General features: G+C 35.8%; 1 protein-coding gene across 6 annotated transcripts in view; it reads right to left on the reverse strand.

Annotated features, from left to right (window-relative positions):
• CNKSR2 (connector enhancer of kinase suppressor of Ras 2) overlaps window positions 1-19,222 on the reverse strand; it is a 257,886-nt gene that overhangs the window by 46,748 nt on the left and 191,916 nt on the right. For all 6 annotated transcript variants that reach the window (XM_030843703.2, XM_070044647.1, XM_030843702.2 and 3 more), the window contains 5 exons: window positions 15,436-15,484; window positions 14,844-15,016; window positions 12,600-12,673; window positions 12,236-12,307; window positions 5,188-5,255 (listed from right to left, as the gene is read on the reverse strand). In XM_030843703.2, coding sequence (XP_030699563.1) covers window positions 5,188-5,255; window positions 12,236-12,307; window positions 12,600-12,673; window positions 14,844-15,016; window positions 15,436-15,484 — 436 coding nt within the window. The remainder of the gene's footprint in view (window positions 1-5,187; window positions 5,256-12,235; window positions 12,308-12,599; window positions 12,674-14,843; window positions 15,017-15,435; window positions 15,485-19,222) is intronic.

The raw sequence follows: 19,222 nt of genomic DNA on the forward strand, positions 1-19,222 counted from the left end.
GATTAATAAGTACAGCTAATATTTACTGAGTACTTATTATAATATGCCAAATAGAAAGTAGTACAACTGCGGTTTGAACTAAGAAATTGCCTTGCTCTAAGCCTCGAAGGGCCAAGTCACTGGGACTCTTTGTACGACTTAGTGGGAGAATTTAATGTGACATATATTCATGATCCTTCAAGTCCCCCTCCTCCTGCTGCTCAAAATTCTTTAGCAATGGAGATTATTATATTCAGGCCTCAGAATACAAGGTCTCTGAAAATCCAATTCCTACTTTAATTATTCCCTTTGAGTAAAGGATAAGCAAACACTAGTTAACCTAAATTTGAGATCTGGTTTTTACACTGGGTCACACCAGTGATGGGCAGCATACGAAGTCTCCCCTCAAATATGAATTGATGTAGTTGCCCAGAAATGGACCCAGTAAACACTGGTGGGAAAAGCATGAACTATATACTCGCGCAGATGTAGGTTCAGTGCTTGGCTGTACCAATTACCATTTCTGTGCTCTTGTGATAGTTACTTAATCTCTTTGAGTCTGTTTTATCATCTGTAAAAGGGGGCTAATAATAACCACCTTTCAGAGTTGTGTGAGTGGGCTACTAAGGTAACGTATATTCAAGCGCCTTGCATCTTGAAAGCACTCAATAAATATTAAGGTCCCTAATATAGGGTGGATTTGTAGGTAGCATGCCAGGACAGTCTGACCCAGATCACACAGGAGATAAATGCCTAGTGTTCATCTTCTTAGACATTAGTTTTTTCTTGTAGCAAGTTCCAGCAATGAAAAGTGAATTCTGGAGCTCTGGGGTCTCAGTTGGGTAGTTTTGTGGGAGCTTGAAATACTACTGAGAAATTATTGCTGGAGGTGGAGGTACTAAGCACCCCCTCACCCTGCTCCTAAGCAGTAGGCTTGTGAAGATCACTCTGCTCTTACCCTTCCCACTACTTCCAGAAACTATGGCACCTGTGCTGAGTTCCCCCTTCAACTTTGCACTGAGACCTTGGGTCTCAAGGAATTAGTTCCTCAAGGGGTCCTGGCAGCACACTGAGAGGGAGATGATCACCATTTTATCAAGATCTCTATAGCTATTATTACAAGTGACAGATTTAGGAGATTCTCTCTCTCCTCCCCAGCCCCCCACAACCCCCGCTAAATTAGGAAGAATTCTAATCCTTTATTTGATGTAATTCTTGGTTTATTAAAGAAAAACACCATCAAACCAAAGTTTTCTTGGGTTGCCTAAGAAAAGGCTGAAATACCACTTTGCAAATTAACTTCATTTCACACACTAACCCGTGTGTCTTTGAGAGAGCAATGCCAGGGAAGAGGCTACACAGAAAATTTAGGCATTTTGGTTTTGTGTGGAAAATTACAGGCACACTGCTTCCCAGAGGCTGAAACCAGTCTGATTTTCATTCTAAGAGCAAATTAATTTATTTTTCTTAGCTCTCTATTTAGCACAAAATAAATGGATACTTTTAATGTCTCTTGCAGTGATATTCAATTTTACAAATAACTAATCATGAATAAACAGTGCCATCAATAGAAGAGGAAAATTTCCACTTTACTTCTCATGTTGATACAAAAGGATAATTTGAAAGAAATTGACTTTTTCATCTAGAACTATCAAAGAAATACAATGTATTTCATTCACTTTTATGTAATTAAAGCTTTACAAAGACCTTGTGTGTGACTGAAAATAATGTGTCATGAATGTCTGATTTGAAGCTGGAAAAACATAGAAAAATGATTAGCAGACAATTAGCTAAATTATGATCTTGGCAGAATTTACTGTAACCCTGTTTTCTCTAAGTAAAACAATGCATAATGAAAAAGAACCCCATATCCTTTATACTTCTGTAGTTAAAGACAGCGATTCACTAAACTTTTATGTAAGTCAATGAAAGAGTCACTTCCAAGCTGTACTGAGTATTTAAATAGAAACAGTGTTTGGCAGTTATTCCTTTGCATCTTTCTGAAATATTCCCAATTCTCAAAGAGCTATATTTTGTATCAAGTTTAAACTTCCCTACTGAGAATGGTACTTACATGTCAAACAATTCTATAGAAGTGTGGAATAGACACGTGCATCCAGTAGTTGTCTATACAGAATACGTAAGACCTAATCCTGCATAAGGTAGGAAGTCTAATATGTTTCTGACCTACGTTAGAGTACCTGATGAATGTATACTCTAGGTGGAAATCTAAATTATTTCAGAGATTCTGGCTGTAGAGACCTGAACTGTAACTATTAGCTTCTACCTATGATTGTCTACCACATTCCAGTAGGCACTAAAATAAATACTCACATGACAGACTATGGCAGCATGAATCCATGGAATGAGTATTTTTTGGAACGTGCATGTGCAATATGACTTACCAGTTCTTTCATCCATAATGAAATTTGGTTATATAATGACAAGTACAAAGGAAATCCACTAAAATCAAGGCCATGCTCAGCTTCAAAGAAATGCCGAGTGATAAAATACGGAAGCCTGAAAATCCAACGTTCCTTATTCATGCAAATTGACTTTTCTCAAGATTCATTCTCCTATTGGCACATTGCCCACACTTCTAATTCTTGCATCTTAAAAAACTGAGAAATCTATATGCACTTTTAAAGAACAGTTTTCATGCTTTATAAAGTAATTTGAAAAGGAAGGCTGGTGTGTGTGTGTGTGTGTGTGTGTGTTTGTGTATTTACCTCTCTTACTATAATTGTAGGCCTATAAATTAAGTAGAAGTATGAAAGTGGGGAATAAACTTTTAACAATGAAGAAATGTGACAATAACTGGCCTGACACTTCATAGTCCTGGCTGGGATTTGCCTGTGCACAGTGATTTGATAGAGATGGTTTCCATGTTATTTGTGGAAGTACTCATGCTGCTTCCACTCCCAGGAATGTTTTATTTTATTACTTCTCATCCTGCGACAACCAGTTCAGATAATGAGTCCACATAATATTTTTTTCCAATTTCCCTCCTAGAAGGAATCTCTAGCCTCATTCCCATGGAATTTGCTTTGTACTTTCCCATGTTTCACTTTCCATATTGTACTAAGAGTATCTTTTCTACTAGAATTCAATGTAATTTCAGGCAGGATGGGTGCTTATTTCACCTTAATGCAATTAGAGTGTTAGCTGAAGGCCTTATTCAGAAACACTTTAATATTTAATAAAATATCTTCTCTGCCTCTTCACCGCTAACTTTATATGAGGCTCACTGATTGCTTTCTCCAAGTATTTCCTCATTAATCCTGACTCCTTCTCAGGTTTTAAAAAAAATTTTGCAGCCACTTAGCAATTTTTTAAATCAGTTGCATGTGGTGCAAAAATTAGTACTCATTTACTTTATGTTGCTCTTTAATTTTTCTTAGGCAGTTTCAAGTGTGAATTTTTTAGAGTCTCAATAAGATGCTGAATTCCCATTGGCAGTAACCATATTTTGCTATTTCTTGGAAATCTTCCTGCCCTATCTCCTCACCCTTCACTGCTCTAGTCACCCCCATTCTCTCACCCCATGGCTCTAAGCCAGGGGTTGATAAACTGTGGCCTGCAGGCCAAATGAGGCTCTTTGCCTGTTTTTATACAGCCTGTGGATCAAGAATGGTTTTTACATTTTAAGTGGATAAAAAATATCAAAAGAAGAATATTTTTCAAAATGTGAAAAATGTTATGAAATTCAATCTCAGTGTCCATAAATAAAGCTTTATTGAAGTACAGCCACTCCCCTTCATGTGTCTACAGCAGAGTTGAATAGTTTCAACAGAAACCTTAAGGCCTGCAAAGTCTAAAATATTTACTATTTGGATCTTTACAGAAAGTTTGCTGACCCCTGACCTAAATATTTGCTGAAAGATTGGTTTTGGGATCTGGTTATCTTCTTTACATCTCTCTAACCGTTAGTTCTGAGATATTTAAAAAGCTTTCTCCGTGACGAAACAGTAGGTTTTCAGAATCTTCATGTCGACCAACAGGCTATGTCCACTGGAGACACAACTAGAAATATGTGTATCAATGTGTGGAATCCTTTTAACTTCAGGATGTCTCAAAAGTTTTCAAAGAACTATTTATGCTTCCAAGGGAGGTATAGCAAACATTCTTTGGGAAATGTGAAGCTACTTTTATTTTAAAATAAATGTATTTATTTATTTATGGCTGCGTTGGGTCTCCGTTGCTGCGCACAGGCTTTCTCTAGTTGCGGTGAGCGGGGGCTACTATTTGTTGCAGTGCGCGGGCTTCTCACTGTGGTGGCTTCTCTTGTTGTGGAGCACTGGGCTGTAGGGGCGCGGGCTCAGGAGCTGTGGCTCGAAGGCTCTAGAGAGCAGGCTCAGTAGTTGTGGCACACGGGCTTAGTTGCTCCGCGGCATGTGGGATCTTCCTGGATCAGGGCTCGAACCCGTGTCTCCTGCATTGGCAGGCGGATTCTTAATACTCTGGGCCACCAGGGAAACCCTGAAGCTACTTTTCGAATAGTGACCACAACTTTTGTTAAGATTTCAATTTTGCATCAGGATACTGTATTTCATAAATGTGAGGTCAATACTAAGGCAAGTTCCATAAGATCACAGAGCTAACAAAGTAACAGAACTGAAGAACACAAGCAAATGAGATAATCTATGGAAGAAGGGATCATTCATCTGAGCTCTTTGCATAAAAGCACTTAAATGTCTGTGAAACCACTAAGTAGAAAAAACAACTCACCACCAAGGACCTTGACTTGGGTCAATATAAAGGACCAAATTCTAGGCTTTTTAATTTTTTTTTAACATCTTTATTGGAGTATAATTGCTTTACAGTGGTGTGTTAGTTTCTGCTTTATAACAAAGTGAATCAGCTATACATATACATATATCCCCCCATCTCTTCTCTCTTGCATCTCCCTCCCTCCCACCCTAGGCTTTTAAAATTTTTTTCCTCCATAGGAAGTAGACTAAAGAAGATGGCAACAAACAGGAATGAACTCCACATTAGCTGCTCCAAAAATTGGAGTTTATTTCCTGTTTAATTTACTAAACCTTACCCATAAGATGCTATGGTTTGGATTCAAAGTGAACAGAAGAGAAATAACCACAGACTGACATATGCATTTTCTCTCAAGTGATAGCAGTGAATCACTGTATAGGAAAACAGCAAGAAAAAAGAAGTGTAACACAATAGTAAAAAAAAAAAGTATTCCTTTACCTTGTTCTTGCTTAATCCTCTCTCTTTCTGCATATCCCGCAGTCAGCATATTAATTCTGTTAAGCCACCTGAAGAAACAAATATTAAAGTCAGTAACATTGCAACTGATTTTTTTTATACTTAACTATTTTCTTGGGAATAGTTATTTTAAAATGTATAAGAATATATGGAATAATCCCAGATAAAGGGTGTGCTTTTTGCTACTCTTAACACATGGAGTCTTCAATGAGCTATAATTTGCTGTAGTACAAACTGCTCCCACACTAAAGATGCTATTTCACTAGAAAAGTCTTGGGCAAACCTGTTAACATCTGCAACATAAAGGGTTTTGAGATGACCAAAGCCCTATTAATTCTGTTGCTCTAAATGTAAAAGCACTGCAAATATTTTTGCTGTTCCGTTTCTTCAGAACAAATGCTCCTTTAGAGATATTTAAACAATATCAGATATAATTTGTCCTGAGAAGGGAAAAAATTACAGACCTTGCCTGTCAAAATATGTTTTACCATGAAATATTAGTTTTGATGAATCTCCTTTAAGTTTAATGATCCAAAGGGAAACACAGCTCAGTAGTAGTATACTTTGGAAATTTGTCTCTAAATACAAGGGTATTAGGTTTTTCCAAACACAAAACGAGCATATACAATTTTAACCTCTGTTTAGATCTTGAAAATTTATTTCCATGAACAATAGTAATTTCAAAATAAATCTTAGTTCTTTCCTCTTTCAGAAGAGTTGCTATTGCCAATGTAGGGAACTGCCTGAAGCAAAGCACTATTTCAATCTCTGTCTTTTGTCCCACCAGGTCTCTCCCTGTGTTCATTATTCTGGAAACTGTTTACACTGCATCAGATTATCAAATCACAAAATCTTTAAACTAACCTGACAGTTTTCCACTGGTCAATCCTGAGCTATGATCCATATATCTTCCCAAATAAGAAAGTAAGGAAGAATCAACCTTCCAAACTAGCTTGAGTAAGTTTGGAATCACTAGTATAGTTAACATCATTAAATTGTGGAATAATCTGATTGAAACACGTTTTTAGGAAAAAAACTGTGTTTGAGAAGCTTTTCTCCTAGGAGATTATCTCCCCTGTCAAGTGGAAGATGACTTTCTTTGAAGTGACTCATATATTTCGTCATTTATGCCAAGTGGTGTTAACTGTGCATCAGATACTTAGAGTATCTTGAAAAGGGAGGGAGGAAAGTTGTTTCTCTAATGGACAAAATCACATCCATGGAAATTTAAGCTTTAATTTTAAGAATAAGTCACTTAAAGCACAACTTTATTTTGACAAAGCCTACAATGTAATGATCACCTCAACTATGGGAAGTAAAGAAGGGACTGGAGCAGAAATGGAAAAAAAATGGATCAAATGAATTTAGCAGCATGATATATACACACGATCCAGAAAATTATAAACTGTCAGCCAAGAAGTTAACTTCATGACAAATAACCTTTTAAAAATGACTCCAATCATTAGTAAAAGGTCAAAATTAAAATCTAGCCTATAGGTCATTTGTAGTAAGAAAGGGGTTGAATTTGTACTACAAGGTGAATCTTAGCACTCTTAGGAAAGACTGGCTTGGTGCTTTTTGGGTGGAAATGATGTTGATACCACTAGAGGAATATTTGTTAATGAATTTTAATTCAGTACTTCATATTTAATACTTTTTAATATATCACTGAAATTTCATTTTATCAGAAGTCTAAAGAGCAGTGAGGTCTTCATGAGATGAATAAGGAAACTAAAAAGAGGCTTCTTAATTTTTCAGCTCAACAACGTTTATTAAATGCCTGTTGTATGCTGAACAATGAGCTACGTTTTGTGGGTCCAAAAATGAATAAGACATAATTTCTGCCTTTGATGAGCTCCAGGATTCCTAAATTCCACAAGACAATTAAAAAATTAAACTACTTTTAGGAAGAAAAATTCTGTCCCCAATAAAAACTCTTTACAAAGTGTATGCGTAAACTTGTATGTATAGACACAAAAGGCTGAATGCAACACAACTGTTGTTGCTGTCTTGGATAAAGTTGTCCTTAGGCCTCAGTTAGAAGATGCTTATCCAAACACTTGCTGCAGTTATGGTTTGGTGTTTATATGCTATTATGAACAGCAGATATATATGCATTAATTGAGTTAAGAAATATTAATGTGTGCCAGGTACTGTTCTAGGCACTGAGGATAGAGAAAGATAAATGAAACAAAGTATCTGTTTTCATGATGCCTGTATCTTCAGTGAGGGAGACAGACAATATTTAAGGATAAGAGGATTGGGCCTATGGTGAATGTTCCAATGAAGCTGTCAACAGCTGACACAGAATAACGTACTGAGAGGGAAACCAGAGTAAGAACTGGGGAAGAAATGTAAGATAATCACACTAAACAGAAACTGGTGAGTCCTGACAATTATAAGGACATATGTGCTGACGTGAAAAGGAATACATAGGCCAAGTGAATTCAGTAAATAAGTCTCAGAATACTTGAGAAACATGATGTTTTGTTTTCTTCCCACAGATTTCACACAGGCTGGCAAAAAAGTTTTTTTTAATGTTTCAATGCTCATTTCTGAGGATGGAACAGATGGATTGGTGGTAGGGTGCTCAAAAGTGTTTTTGAAGATTACCTCACAATCAAACTTAAAGCTACTCAAAAAATAGATGGTGAGATTTTAATATTCTAAGTTATATGTATTTGGGTATATGTATGCATGTGCGTATGTATGTGTATACACACATGCGGATTTTACAGAAGAAAATTAAATCTAAGGATTGCTTTTTCATTCCAGTTACTAGGTCCTGTCAAAACTAGCACTCCATTTTAAAAATATATATGATAATATTTTAGAAATTATGAAATAACCAGGTAAGGCACTTATTTATAATTATTATAATATAATTATAATTATTTATAACTATATCATCTCTTGAAGGCTTAGGTACATGCCTTCAAAGGACTACACATAGAATGAACCAACACCCACATCATCTTGCTGCTATGTAACAATCAGCTTATTAAATAAAGTTGTTGGAGGCTGTCTCTCCCCAACACCAATCCTCTGTGAATATTGCCAGCACTGACTCTCCTCCGTCCTATTGACAAGTAATTTTTAATAAACTTGCCTATTGAAAGCAGACATTAGGAATATGCTTATTCAAAAAATAAAAAGCAGGGCAAAACAATAAAAGTCCACTATACTTAAATTTTAAAGAAAGACTCAGTATTTCAGGACAATTTAATTCTGAAGGTTGTAGTACACCACGGCAAGGCTTACATAAAACAGCACTCTTAAATGTACCATGTGGAGATGACATATTTGATCAGATTTATTTATTTTTTTCTTTGACCCATTGCTTAGAAAAGGCAACAAAATGAAACATATGGGTTTGGTTTAGCTTCTTCTCTGATATCCTGAACCAGATACATCCACAGGAGTATTAGGGAAGAGTTAGTGACATCATACACTTCTGAGTTATTGCTAACACAGGGTAGAGAATGGAGATCAAGAATGGTTTTATAGTTCATAAAAATGCATTTTTGAACAGGCTATTTTCTAAACCTAAAAAGACCCTGATTAGCAAGTATCACGAAAGATTAATTTATGTTAATTCCTGGATGGAAGTAACTGTGTTCTAGTGGATCTATCTTGTAGGAGAGGACATGATTATATATACCACTTATTTTCTGTTTGGTTATGATGTAAATCCTTCATATTTATCCTAAGGGCATTGAGGTCAATTGTGGTAAAATGGATAGTGAGTAACAACAACAGTAGAAGTATAAAATAGTTAAAACACAAAATAGAGTACCACCCCTCCCCAACAAGTACACAAACATTTTCATTTTGAGAATAAGCTCTTCAAATTCTGATTGGCTACTGTGAAATTTCAAGAATGGTAACATGCAAATCAAGAGAAGATTATGGAAACCAAATACAAGGCTCAGTTCACAGAACTAGAACAAATAATCCTAAAATTTATATGGAACCATAAAAGACCCAGAATTGCCAAAGCATTCCTGAGGAAAAAGAACAAAGCTGGAGGCATAACACTCCCAGACTTCAGACAACACTACAAAGTGACAGTAATCAAAACAGCATGGTATAGGCACAAAAACAGACATATGGATCAATGGTACAGAATAGAGAGTCCAGAAATAAACCCACACACCTATGCTCAATTAATCTTTGACAAAGGAGGCAAGAATACACAATGGGGAAAAGACAGTCTCTTCAGCAAGTGGTGTTGGGAAAGCTGGACAGCTGCATGTAAATCAATGAGGTTAGAACACTCCCTCACACCTTACACAAAAATAAACTCAAAATGGCTTAAAGACTTAAATATAATATGACAGCACAAAACTCCTAGAAGAGAGCATAGGCAAAACATTATCTGACATAAATCCCAGCAATGTTTTCTTAGGTCAGTCTCCTAAGGCAATAGAAATAAAAGCAAAAATAAACAAATGGGACCTAATCAAACTTATAAGCTTTTGCACAGCAAAGGAGACCATAAACAAAACAAAATGACAACCTAAGGAATGGGAGAAAATATTTGCAAATGATGTGACTGACAAGGGTTTAATTTCCAAAATATACAAACAGCTCATACAACTCAGTAACAACAAAAAAAACCCCCACAACCTAGTCAAAAAATAGGCAGAAGACCTAAGTATACATTTCTCCATAGAAGACATACAGATGGCCAATAGGTACATGAAAAGATGCTCAACATCGCTAATTATTAGAGAAATGCAAATCAAAACTACAATGAGGTATCACCTCACAGCAGTAGGAATGGCCATCATCAAAACATCTATAAGCAATAAATGCTGGAGAGGGTGTAGAGAAAAGGGAGCCCTCCTACACTGTTGGCGGAAATGCAGATTGGTGCAGCCACAATAGAAAACAGTATGGAATTCCTTAAAAAACTAAAAATATAGCTACCATATGATCCAGAAATCCCACTCCTGGGAATATATCTGGAGAAAACCATAATTCAAAAAGATACATGCACGCCAATGTTCACAGCAGCACTATTTACAATAGTCAAGACATGGGAGCAACCTAAATGTCCATCAACAGAAATGGATAAAAAAGATGTGGTACATATATACAATGGAATATTACTCAGTTTAAAAAAGAAGGAAAGAATGCCATTTGCAGCAACTTGGATGGACCTAGAGATTACCATACTAAGTGAAGTAAGTCAGACAAAGACAAATACCATATGATATCACTTATATGTGGAATCTAAAATATGATACAAATGTACTTATTTATAAGACAGAAACAGACTCACAGACATAGAAAACAAACGTCTGGTTACCAAAGGGGAAGGGGGGGACGGATAAACCAGGAGTTTGGGATTAGCAGGTACACACTACTATATATAAAATAGATAAACAACAAGGACCTACTCTATAGCATAGGGAACTATATTCAATATCTTGTAATAAACCATAATGGAAAAGAAAAGAAAATATATAAAACAATCACTTTGCTGTACACCAGAAACTAACACAACATTGTTAATCAATTATATTTCAATAAAAGAAAGGCTCAGTTCTCCTATTAATTATAAAAGATTTTATCAAGTTTTCTCAACACCTTTCTTTGCCCTCTCCTTGTATTCATATCCTTGGTTTGGAAAAATCACGCCTATACCCTGAAGTGTCAAAGAACAAGATTATTTATAAAAGCATATTAAGTGTCCATTTAGCGTGTTCAAGCACATTTATGAAGCTCCAAAATTTTGTGCTTAAAAATATTTGAACACTAACTCTTTAGAGATATACAAAGAAAGTTAGATGGCGTGAGAACCCTATGTATATAAAAGGAATATATATTGAAAGCAAACACTTATATAGCACTTACAATTTAGCAGGTACTGTTCTAAGCCCTTTATGTGTTCTTATTTGCTCCTCATAAAAGTTCTATGGGTGGAGATGGTTATTATCTCCATTTTTTAAAAAGAGTTAATACCTGACAGAGAGAGGTTAAGTTCTATATCCAAGGTCACAGAGCTACTAAGTGGGACGGCTGGAATTTGGACAGCCTGGTTCCAAAGTTCATACTCTTAACCACTATGCTATTCTGCGTCTTCCTAACTATTGGCACATCATATGTGTAACATGCACTGCCTACTGAAGAGCTGTGAAGGGGAAAATTTTGAATCTTAAATCCAATTTCTACAAATCTAGAAAAGGGAAAGGAGAAAGGAAAGAAAAAGGAAGAAAGGATCAAACTCATAAGAGCCAAAATGGAAACAAGAAGCAGTATGTTGTAGATAATGAAAAAATATATATCCAGATTTTCCCAGAGCCACCAAATAACCACGTGCCATCTAATCACTTGGTTGCACAATCCTGTCCAGTGATAGAAGAAAGGTGACAGAGAGATACACCAACTATGCCTATGCCTAAGTTATTGAGATGGATATTCTGTCATAAATACTCAGCACTTGGAAAAGTCAGCTTTTTTTTTTTTTTTTTTGTGGTACTTGGGCCTCTCACCGTTGTGGCCTCTCCCGTTGCGGAGCATAGGCTCCGGACGTGCAGGCTAAGCGGCCATGGCTCACGGGCCCAGCCGCTCCGCGGCATGTGGGATCTTCCCGGACCAGGGCACGAACCCGTGTCCCCTGCATCGGCAGGCGGACTCTCAACCACTGCGCCACCAGGGAAGCCCGAAAAGTCAGCTTTTTTTGTGGGTATCCTTTTTTCCTCACTTGGGAATAAATCTGAAGACATATTCTTGAAGTGGACTTAAAAAAATGTTTTTTTTCTACAGTGGATTTTTTTTTTGGCCTATACATGGATTCTGGCACATTTTTGGTAAACTTGACAAAAAGTCAATGAGTTTATTTTGACTTTTTAAAATGCCATTCTTTAAAATTAGGTATGGCTACATGGAGCTATGGCTGGGTCCATTTTATTTTAAACTGATCTAGAAACTTCAGTGACATTATTCTCTAGGCATTGATGTGGAAAACAGAAATCTAAGCCTAACTGACTTTCTAAGTATTTTGAAATTTAAGTAACTTTACCTGTTCATATCATCAAGATGCTCAGCAGCAAAATAAAAGCTTTTGATTTTAGGATGACAGGCTTTGAATGCACTGCAAAAGGAAACAGAGTACATTTATTTATTTCAAATTGGGAAATAAGTTAGAACCAAACAATTTTTATGGATAAAAATTACCTCAGATCTAATCTGAGTTCACATATATAATGCTTCTGCCGTGATGACAGAAATGAGTGAAAAATTCAATTTTCTGCCCACAAAACTGCTTTCTTATTACCTCAATTTGAAAGCATTAGACAAGCAACCTATAATTTAAAAGCTAGAAATTAAAAAAAAACAAAACTACCCTTCCTTTCTCTCCCTCGCCCCAAATAAAATCAACTTACTATTTCTTGCGGCATTCATTGGCTCTATCAATTTTAAATTCAGGCAGACTGATGAATCCTTCTGCTTTTTCATCCTAAAGAGGCAACACTCTTGTTTAGGGTATTATATATAAAGGTTTGAAGCTGGTGCTACTATACAACTATGCCTTAAATATCTATACTAATAAATCAGTTCATTTAATCCTTTAAATTAGACATTTTAGAGATCAGAATTTCAGTCTTACCTGTTATAGTCCATTAAATTGAAGGTATATTTTGAACATTTAGAATAGTACAAATTAAAATACATACAGAAATGTTTAAAAATTCTTTTTATATTAAAATAAAGATAGAAAAATTTTTAATTCTCAAAGTGAAATCTGTTTTATAAGTAATTTTTCCCTCAGAATGTACATACACATTTATAACATATAAAATAACTGTAGCCCACATTTACAATTCAATTTTCTACCATTTTAAATGTTCAGATATAAAATTTAGGGACATTTACTAATTCAATTCCTTTTCTGTCTCCAAAAAAAATCTCTTAAACCTGAATTAAATTATTTTGTGTACTCAAGATTTTACAAATGAAGAGATTAATTTGCTTTTCAAATATCTGACTTGGTTTACATGCTATATATACATAAAAGTCATGTTTCACTTGGAAAACTGAATGAAATCCATAAAATGCCCCCCCCCAATGTGGGATGGGAATATAAGACAGGAGAATTATCTAAAATCTTACATCAGATGCAAGTTATTACAACTAGGCTAAGATTATTTTTGGCTAAACCCTTTAAATGTTGTTGTCCCTTTCATGTTCATGAGCCAACTCCTCAGACTTTTACTCCCAAACTTTGATCTGTGCTGTACCAGTTCATGGCTCCTTATATATCAAGTTCAAGAGACATCATACTCCCATCTGCCATCTCAAAGAAAAAGAATAGGGGTTCTCAATTCTTTTAGTGTGTGTGTGTATGTTTATATGTAAAACTTAATAAAATTTGATGCTAATGATAGTGACTAAAATGTGTGTGTTATATGCAAGAGCAGTATAACTTCCAATATTTTTCAATATTTGAGCATTTTTTTCTTCCAATCTTAGGGTAAATACAATAGTCTCAAATCTCTTTGATTTGTGTTATGTTACCCTTGATGTCTTTAATGTTAAAATTAAAAATTTTGAACAATTTAAAATACTTTTGGGGTAGTTATGATCTCCCCATTAAACTCTGAAAGACAGAAAAGCATTCAGCAGACAATCTACAAGTGATCTAAAATAAAGAGAAACATAAAGACGTTATGTTTTTACACTACTTGATTGGCATACAAAAAGTTTTTAGCCAGCACACTACATTAAACCACATACATTTTTATGAGAAAAAAAGCTAACAATAGAAATTTTTGTTTAAAAAACTTAAGGTGGGAAGAGATATGGGAACATATGTATATGTATAGCTGATTCACTTTGTTGTGGAGCAGAAGCTAACACACCATTGTAAAGCAATTATACTCCAATAAAGATGTAAAAAAAAATAAAAAAATAAAAAACTTAAGGTGAACTGATAGATGGCTATGGCAAAGGAAGCAAATGTAGAGTTAAGGGAATATCAAAAAATAAGGTATACTGTATATCTGTTGTGATATGTGACAGGTTATATAATTACTCTGGATATAAATCTGTTTACTGGAAATGAAACAGGAAATTATAAGAACAATTGGCATGTATTATATACCCTCCCCCTGCTGTCCCTATTGGGCCAAATGAAATGAATACTTGAAGATTTTTGAAACTAGTCTACTAGTTCATTTATTCCTTAAGAAAAACTGAAACAAATGCAGGTGGTATTAACTTAATTTACTTAACTTACTAAAGGACTTCCTCCCAAAAAAGCAAACAGAAAAAATTTTAAAACTTTGAACAAAAGCAAGACATTTAAAAATCTTTATCAAATTTCCATGTATAATCCTTTTGAGTAAGCTATTGCTTGAATTAGTTTGGTATTTTTAATTAGATATACAGAATTTTACTATACATTATCTATATTTCAAATATGTTGCTACATTAGAATAATTGAGACAAGTGCCTTTACAGAACCCCACAATGCAACCATTTTAAGAAGGCAGACTGAAAAATAACCAGCAGAAGTCTCCTGAATTAGCCTTAAGGTGATTATATGATTTTAAAACGTAAGTCTCAAGACGATGATTCTTTTGGTTAAAGATAAAATGAATGAGAAAACAAAATGTGCTTTGTCTTACCTCCTCATTAATATACCAATATAGGGACGCATCCTTTAGGACAAACCAGTATTTCTTCCACTTCTGTGAAAAATAACTCTTCGCATCTTTCTTTTTCCAAAGCCAGCCCTCACAGTCACCACGGCCAAGATCTTTGCAAGAAATTCGTCTTTTGCTCTTGCCGGCTATAGGACCTAAAGATAATAGTGGGTAAAAATGCTCTTTAAATTTTGTATACGTGTGAAGGTAGAAGGTTAATCTATAGATTATAAAAATAAGTCTGGATACTTAACAACCTTAAAAATTCTTATTTTCTCTTTGTATCAGAATAAAAAACTATGGAAAATTGTAATACCTTTTCGCCCACATGAGTGACATACAATTTAATCTGAAGTGCGTGATCCCAGTCTGAAAACCTGTTGAGACCATGTGTTGCAAAAGGTACCTTGTATCATAATTGACCTGAAGGAGAAGCCGGTCTTGGTAGCTCTTGTGCTAGGGGGTTGTTCTCTTCCAAACCACACTGGGCTCAGGCAAGAGAGGATGGGTGAACTGTGCTGGTGATTATCCCAGTGCAAACTAAGCAGCTAAATGTTTCATTTCCTTTTCTTACCTTTGTTTTTCTTCTTTGATTTGTGCTGCAGAGAAGACTGCTGAAATGTCTGAAATCAAAGATAGGGAAGAATGTTATGTGATACGCAGCGTGCCATCGGAGTCCCAACAAGCTGCAGGGAACACTCAAAAGCTGAACGGTGACTCTGAACCCCGGTCAGCGAAAGTACCTTCTTTTTCCAAAGACTCAAAACAAATTCATATATAACATGCCGCTAAACTTTCTACTTTCTCATGAAGCAGGAGAGAATAATGTTATCTTGGTCTTTATTTTGTAGGCAGAGAAATAGGGACATAAAGCAGGGCTGAAACTGAGGGCTCATATATGCAGAGCACTACCTTTCTTAGGGGTTTACAGTGCTTTCTCAGGCAATATCTCATTTGATTCTCACAAAATCTTATGAAGTTGTCAAGCAAATATGACTATCACTTGTTCCTTTGAATTTCATTATATACCATAAGCCACCATGAGCTACTGATCTCCTAGGCCCTCCCCCTCAGTTGCTAAATATTTCAGCACTTGAATCAATATTTTGTTCTCACACCTACTTCTGTCTCTATTATGGGGAACTAACCTTCATGTAGGTGATGTCAGTATGTTGGCTTTCTCAGTCCCTCATCTCTAACGTTCTTTACTTCTCCACTCTTCAGCTACCCACCCCCATGACCCTATATTTGTTACTCTTAAGCATACTCCAACAACTGCCTCCATTATCTCCGTTTTACATAGTATAATACCTCCAACCCAGCAATTTTTAGAAAATCTTCATTGAGGCATCCAATTTATTGACTTTACCACCTTTTGTGCCTTTATTTCTCTTCTTCTACTTGCTTTCCATGGGACATCGTTATGACCATTTCCTTGAGCTATATACTTCCTGCATCATACTCGCCTAGCTAACAACCATCTCAGTTAAACCCACCTATCAGTCTATTCCACGCTAAGGACCAGAATAGCGTAATGTCTTAATAGAAAAACCCACAACTGTATGACTGGTCTAGCTTTCAATTAATGACTATAAGTCACTGGTTCCAGTCAGACAGTCTACTAAACTAGATTGTTCACTGGTCTAAATAAGGTTAATTATGTTCATATGATTAGCTAGCTAACAGGGTAGAGACATAGCATGTGTAATTTTAATTCACAGATAATCCTTCAAAACGAATTTTAGGTAACAGATCCTTCTTCATATCTGTAAGGGGCAATTGGATTTTGTCTACATAAAATTTGCTGGCCTTGGTTTTATAAAGTAAATTCGTATTCTGTGACATACTTCCTTATTTAGTATCTTTGCTTGTAAAATAACATTCTACTTACATAATAATTTGCATGATTTATATATGGTTTACATAATTCTTAGGAATATAATATTATGGGTGGATATTAGTCCTAAAGATAAGGGTCAGACAATTTGCTGACATTCAGTGTAACGCAGAAATAATCACCCAATTGTCAAAATAATATAAATACATATATATGCGGGGTGTGTGTGTGCATAAAACTTTGCAGGATCCATGGCTACAGAAATTCATAATCAATTTTGGAGAGAGAGCATAAAAGATAAAACCCATCATGCTATGTTAATTTTCTTGAGTGCACTTTGCTTCAAAATAATAACTCAGGCTAGTGTGCTTAAGTATAGTTAATTTACATTTAGCTGTTTTCCCTAAATTGTTTGGCTGTAAAATTACTGATTGGGTTTTTTCCTTTTGTGTTTCCACAAGTAATCATTATAATTTTACAGCTCATTATTTTTAAAAATGACAAAGATGGGGGTGGTTTGTTTTTAGGAAGCTACATGGATAACAGACAGCTCAAAAGAATTGAGTTATATAATGTACTTCCTATGCTTTTTGCACGTTATTTCTTAGAACCTTAAGGTCTACTTTAAAATCTACACAAAAACATATTTTACGCTCTCCAGGTTTTCTTTTTTAACAAGATTATCTTTTCTTTCCCTATAAAAATATATTCTCATACTCATCATGATTGCAGAGTATAATCAGTATACATATTGTTGGAACCTAAGAACTCCTAGGCACACAATACAGATTTATCCATCATTCAAAGAAGCAAAGCTTTAGCTGTCTTTTTAAAATATTGTAACTATTACAATGAAATTCTCGTAAGAGAGACGTCATTATTTTTCCAAGTGATGTGACATTTCCTGAAATGAAAGAGTTAATTGAATTATATGCTTTTGAAAGTAATGGAAAAAACAATGAAAACTACCATTAAGGAAATAGGTCTCTGTGTAGAAAAGAGTAATATAGCAGGCCTGAGCCTGCTATTTTAGAAAGGCCTGCTTGCAAGGTTGGCCCTCAGCTGACATATGGGAACTTGGCTGGTAAACAGTTCCCTGTACTGACATGAAGCTTCCCTAAGCGATAAGATGATTTTGCCCACCTGGGGACTCAACACTTGCTTTCATTTCAGGAAAGGAAAAGTAGTTGCTAGGCAGAGGATGCCTATGTAACCAACCCATTAAAATCCTTGGGTACTTGAGTCTTCGATGGGCTCCCCTGGGCAGAGACACTACCCACATGTGACTGTATTTTTGCTGCTAGGGAAGTGTGCACTCTGCATGATCTGTCATGAGAAGGAGAGAGCACAGGAAACCTGCACATGGATTTCTCCAGATTTCATGTGTATCTTTTTTTCCTTACTGATCTGGCTGTATACCCTTGCTGCATCACTGTAATAAAATCTTAGCTGTGGGTACAACTATATGTTGAGGCTTCTGAGTCCTAGTGAATCACTGGACGTGTGGGTGATTTGGGGACCCCTGAAACAGATTCAAAGATTCCTTAAAAACTTGTATCAGAAATTGCTCATTATTCATACATATAAATAAATCCTGACAGTGAAGGTTTCCTCATGTTATCAGCAAGTATGATTAAATACCTTGAGGTGCAGATTTACAATCTTGTGTAGTCTTTTCTAGTAGAACTGATGGAATTATTCATTCTGAGTGATAGATATTTAATTGTTATCATTTTTCCCAGTTTCTAGTGATATCATGAAATATTTAATAAGAGCAAGACATTAAGAACAGATACATGACTATAATGGATAACATAGATCATATAAGGTATTATGACCAAGTTCAAAAAGAAAGAGGCCTGGAATCTTTGCTTTACTGATGATGAATGTTTTTCTCATGAGACAGAAAATTTGTAATATATTTTATTTCTGTATTTTTCTTCTTAGTTTCAGATCACCCTTCTTCCAGGTTCATGCTCAAGTAAGTATGTCTTTTAGAAGTTCTTTCATAGCAGTCTGTGAGTAGCAAACACTGCTAGATTTTTATGTTTGAAAATATAAAAACCCTTTACTCTTAAATAAAATAATACCTTAGCTGGGTATAGAATTCTGAGTTGAAAATAATTTTCCCTCTGCATTCTGAATATATCACTTTATTTTCTTTTAGCATCTATCATTGCCCTTAAGACATCTGTAGCTAGGGACTTCCCTGGTGGCGCAGTGGTTAAGAATTTGCCTGCCAATGCGGGGGACACGGGTTCACACCCTGGTCTGGGAAGCTCTCACGTGCCGTCGAGCAACTAAGCCCACTTGCCACAGCTACTGAGCCTGCACTCCAGAGCCCGCGAGCCACAGCTACTGTGCCTGCGTGCCACAACTAATGAAGTCCGCATGGCTAGAGCCCATGCTCTGCAACAAGAGAAGCCACTGCAATGAGAAGCCCGTGCACCGCGATGAAGAGTAGCCCACAGCCGCCGCAACTAGAGAAAGCGCACGCGCAGCAACAAAGACCTAACACAGCCAA

This window comes from Globicephala melas, chromosome X (genome assembly GCF_963455315.2).
Source record: "Globicephala melas chromosome X, mGloMel1.2, whole genome shotgun sequence".
NCBI lineage: Eukaryota > Metazoa > Chordata > Mammalia > Artiodactyla > Delphinidae > Globicephala > Globicephala melas.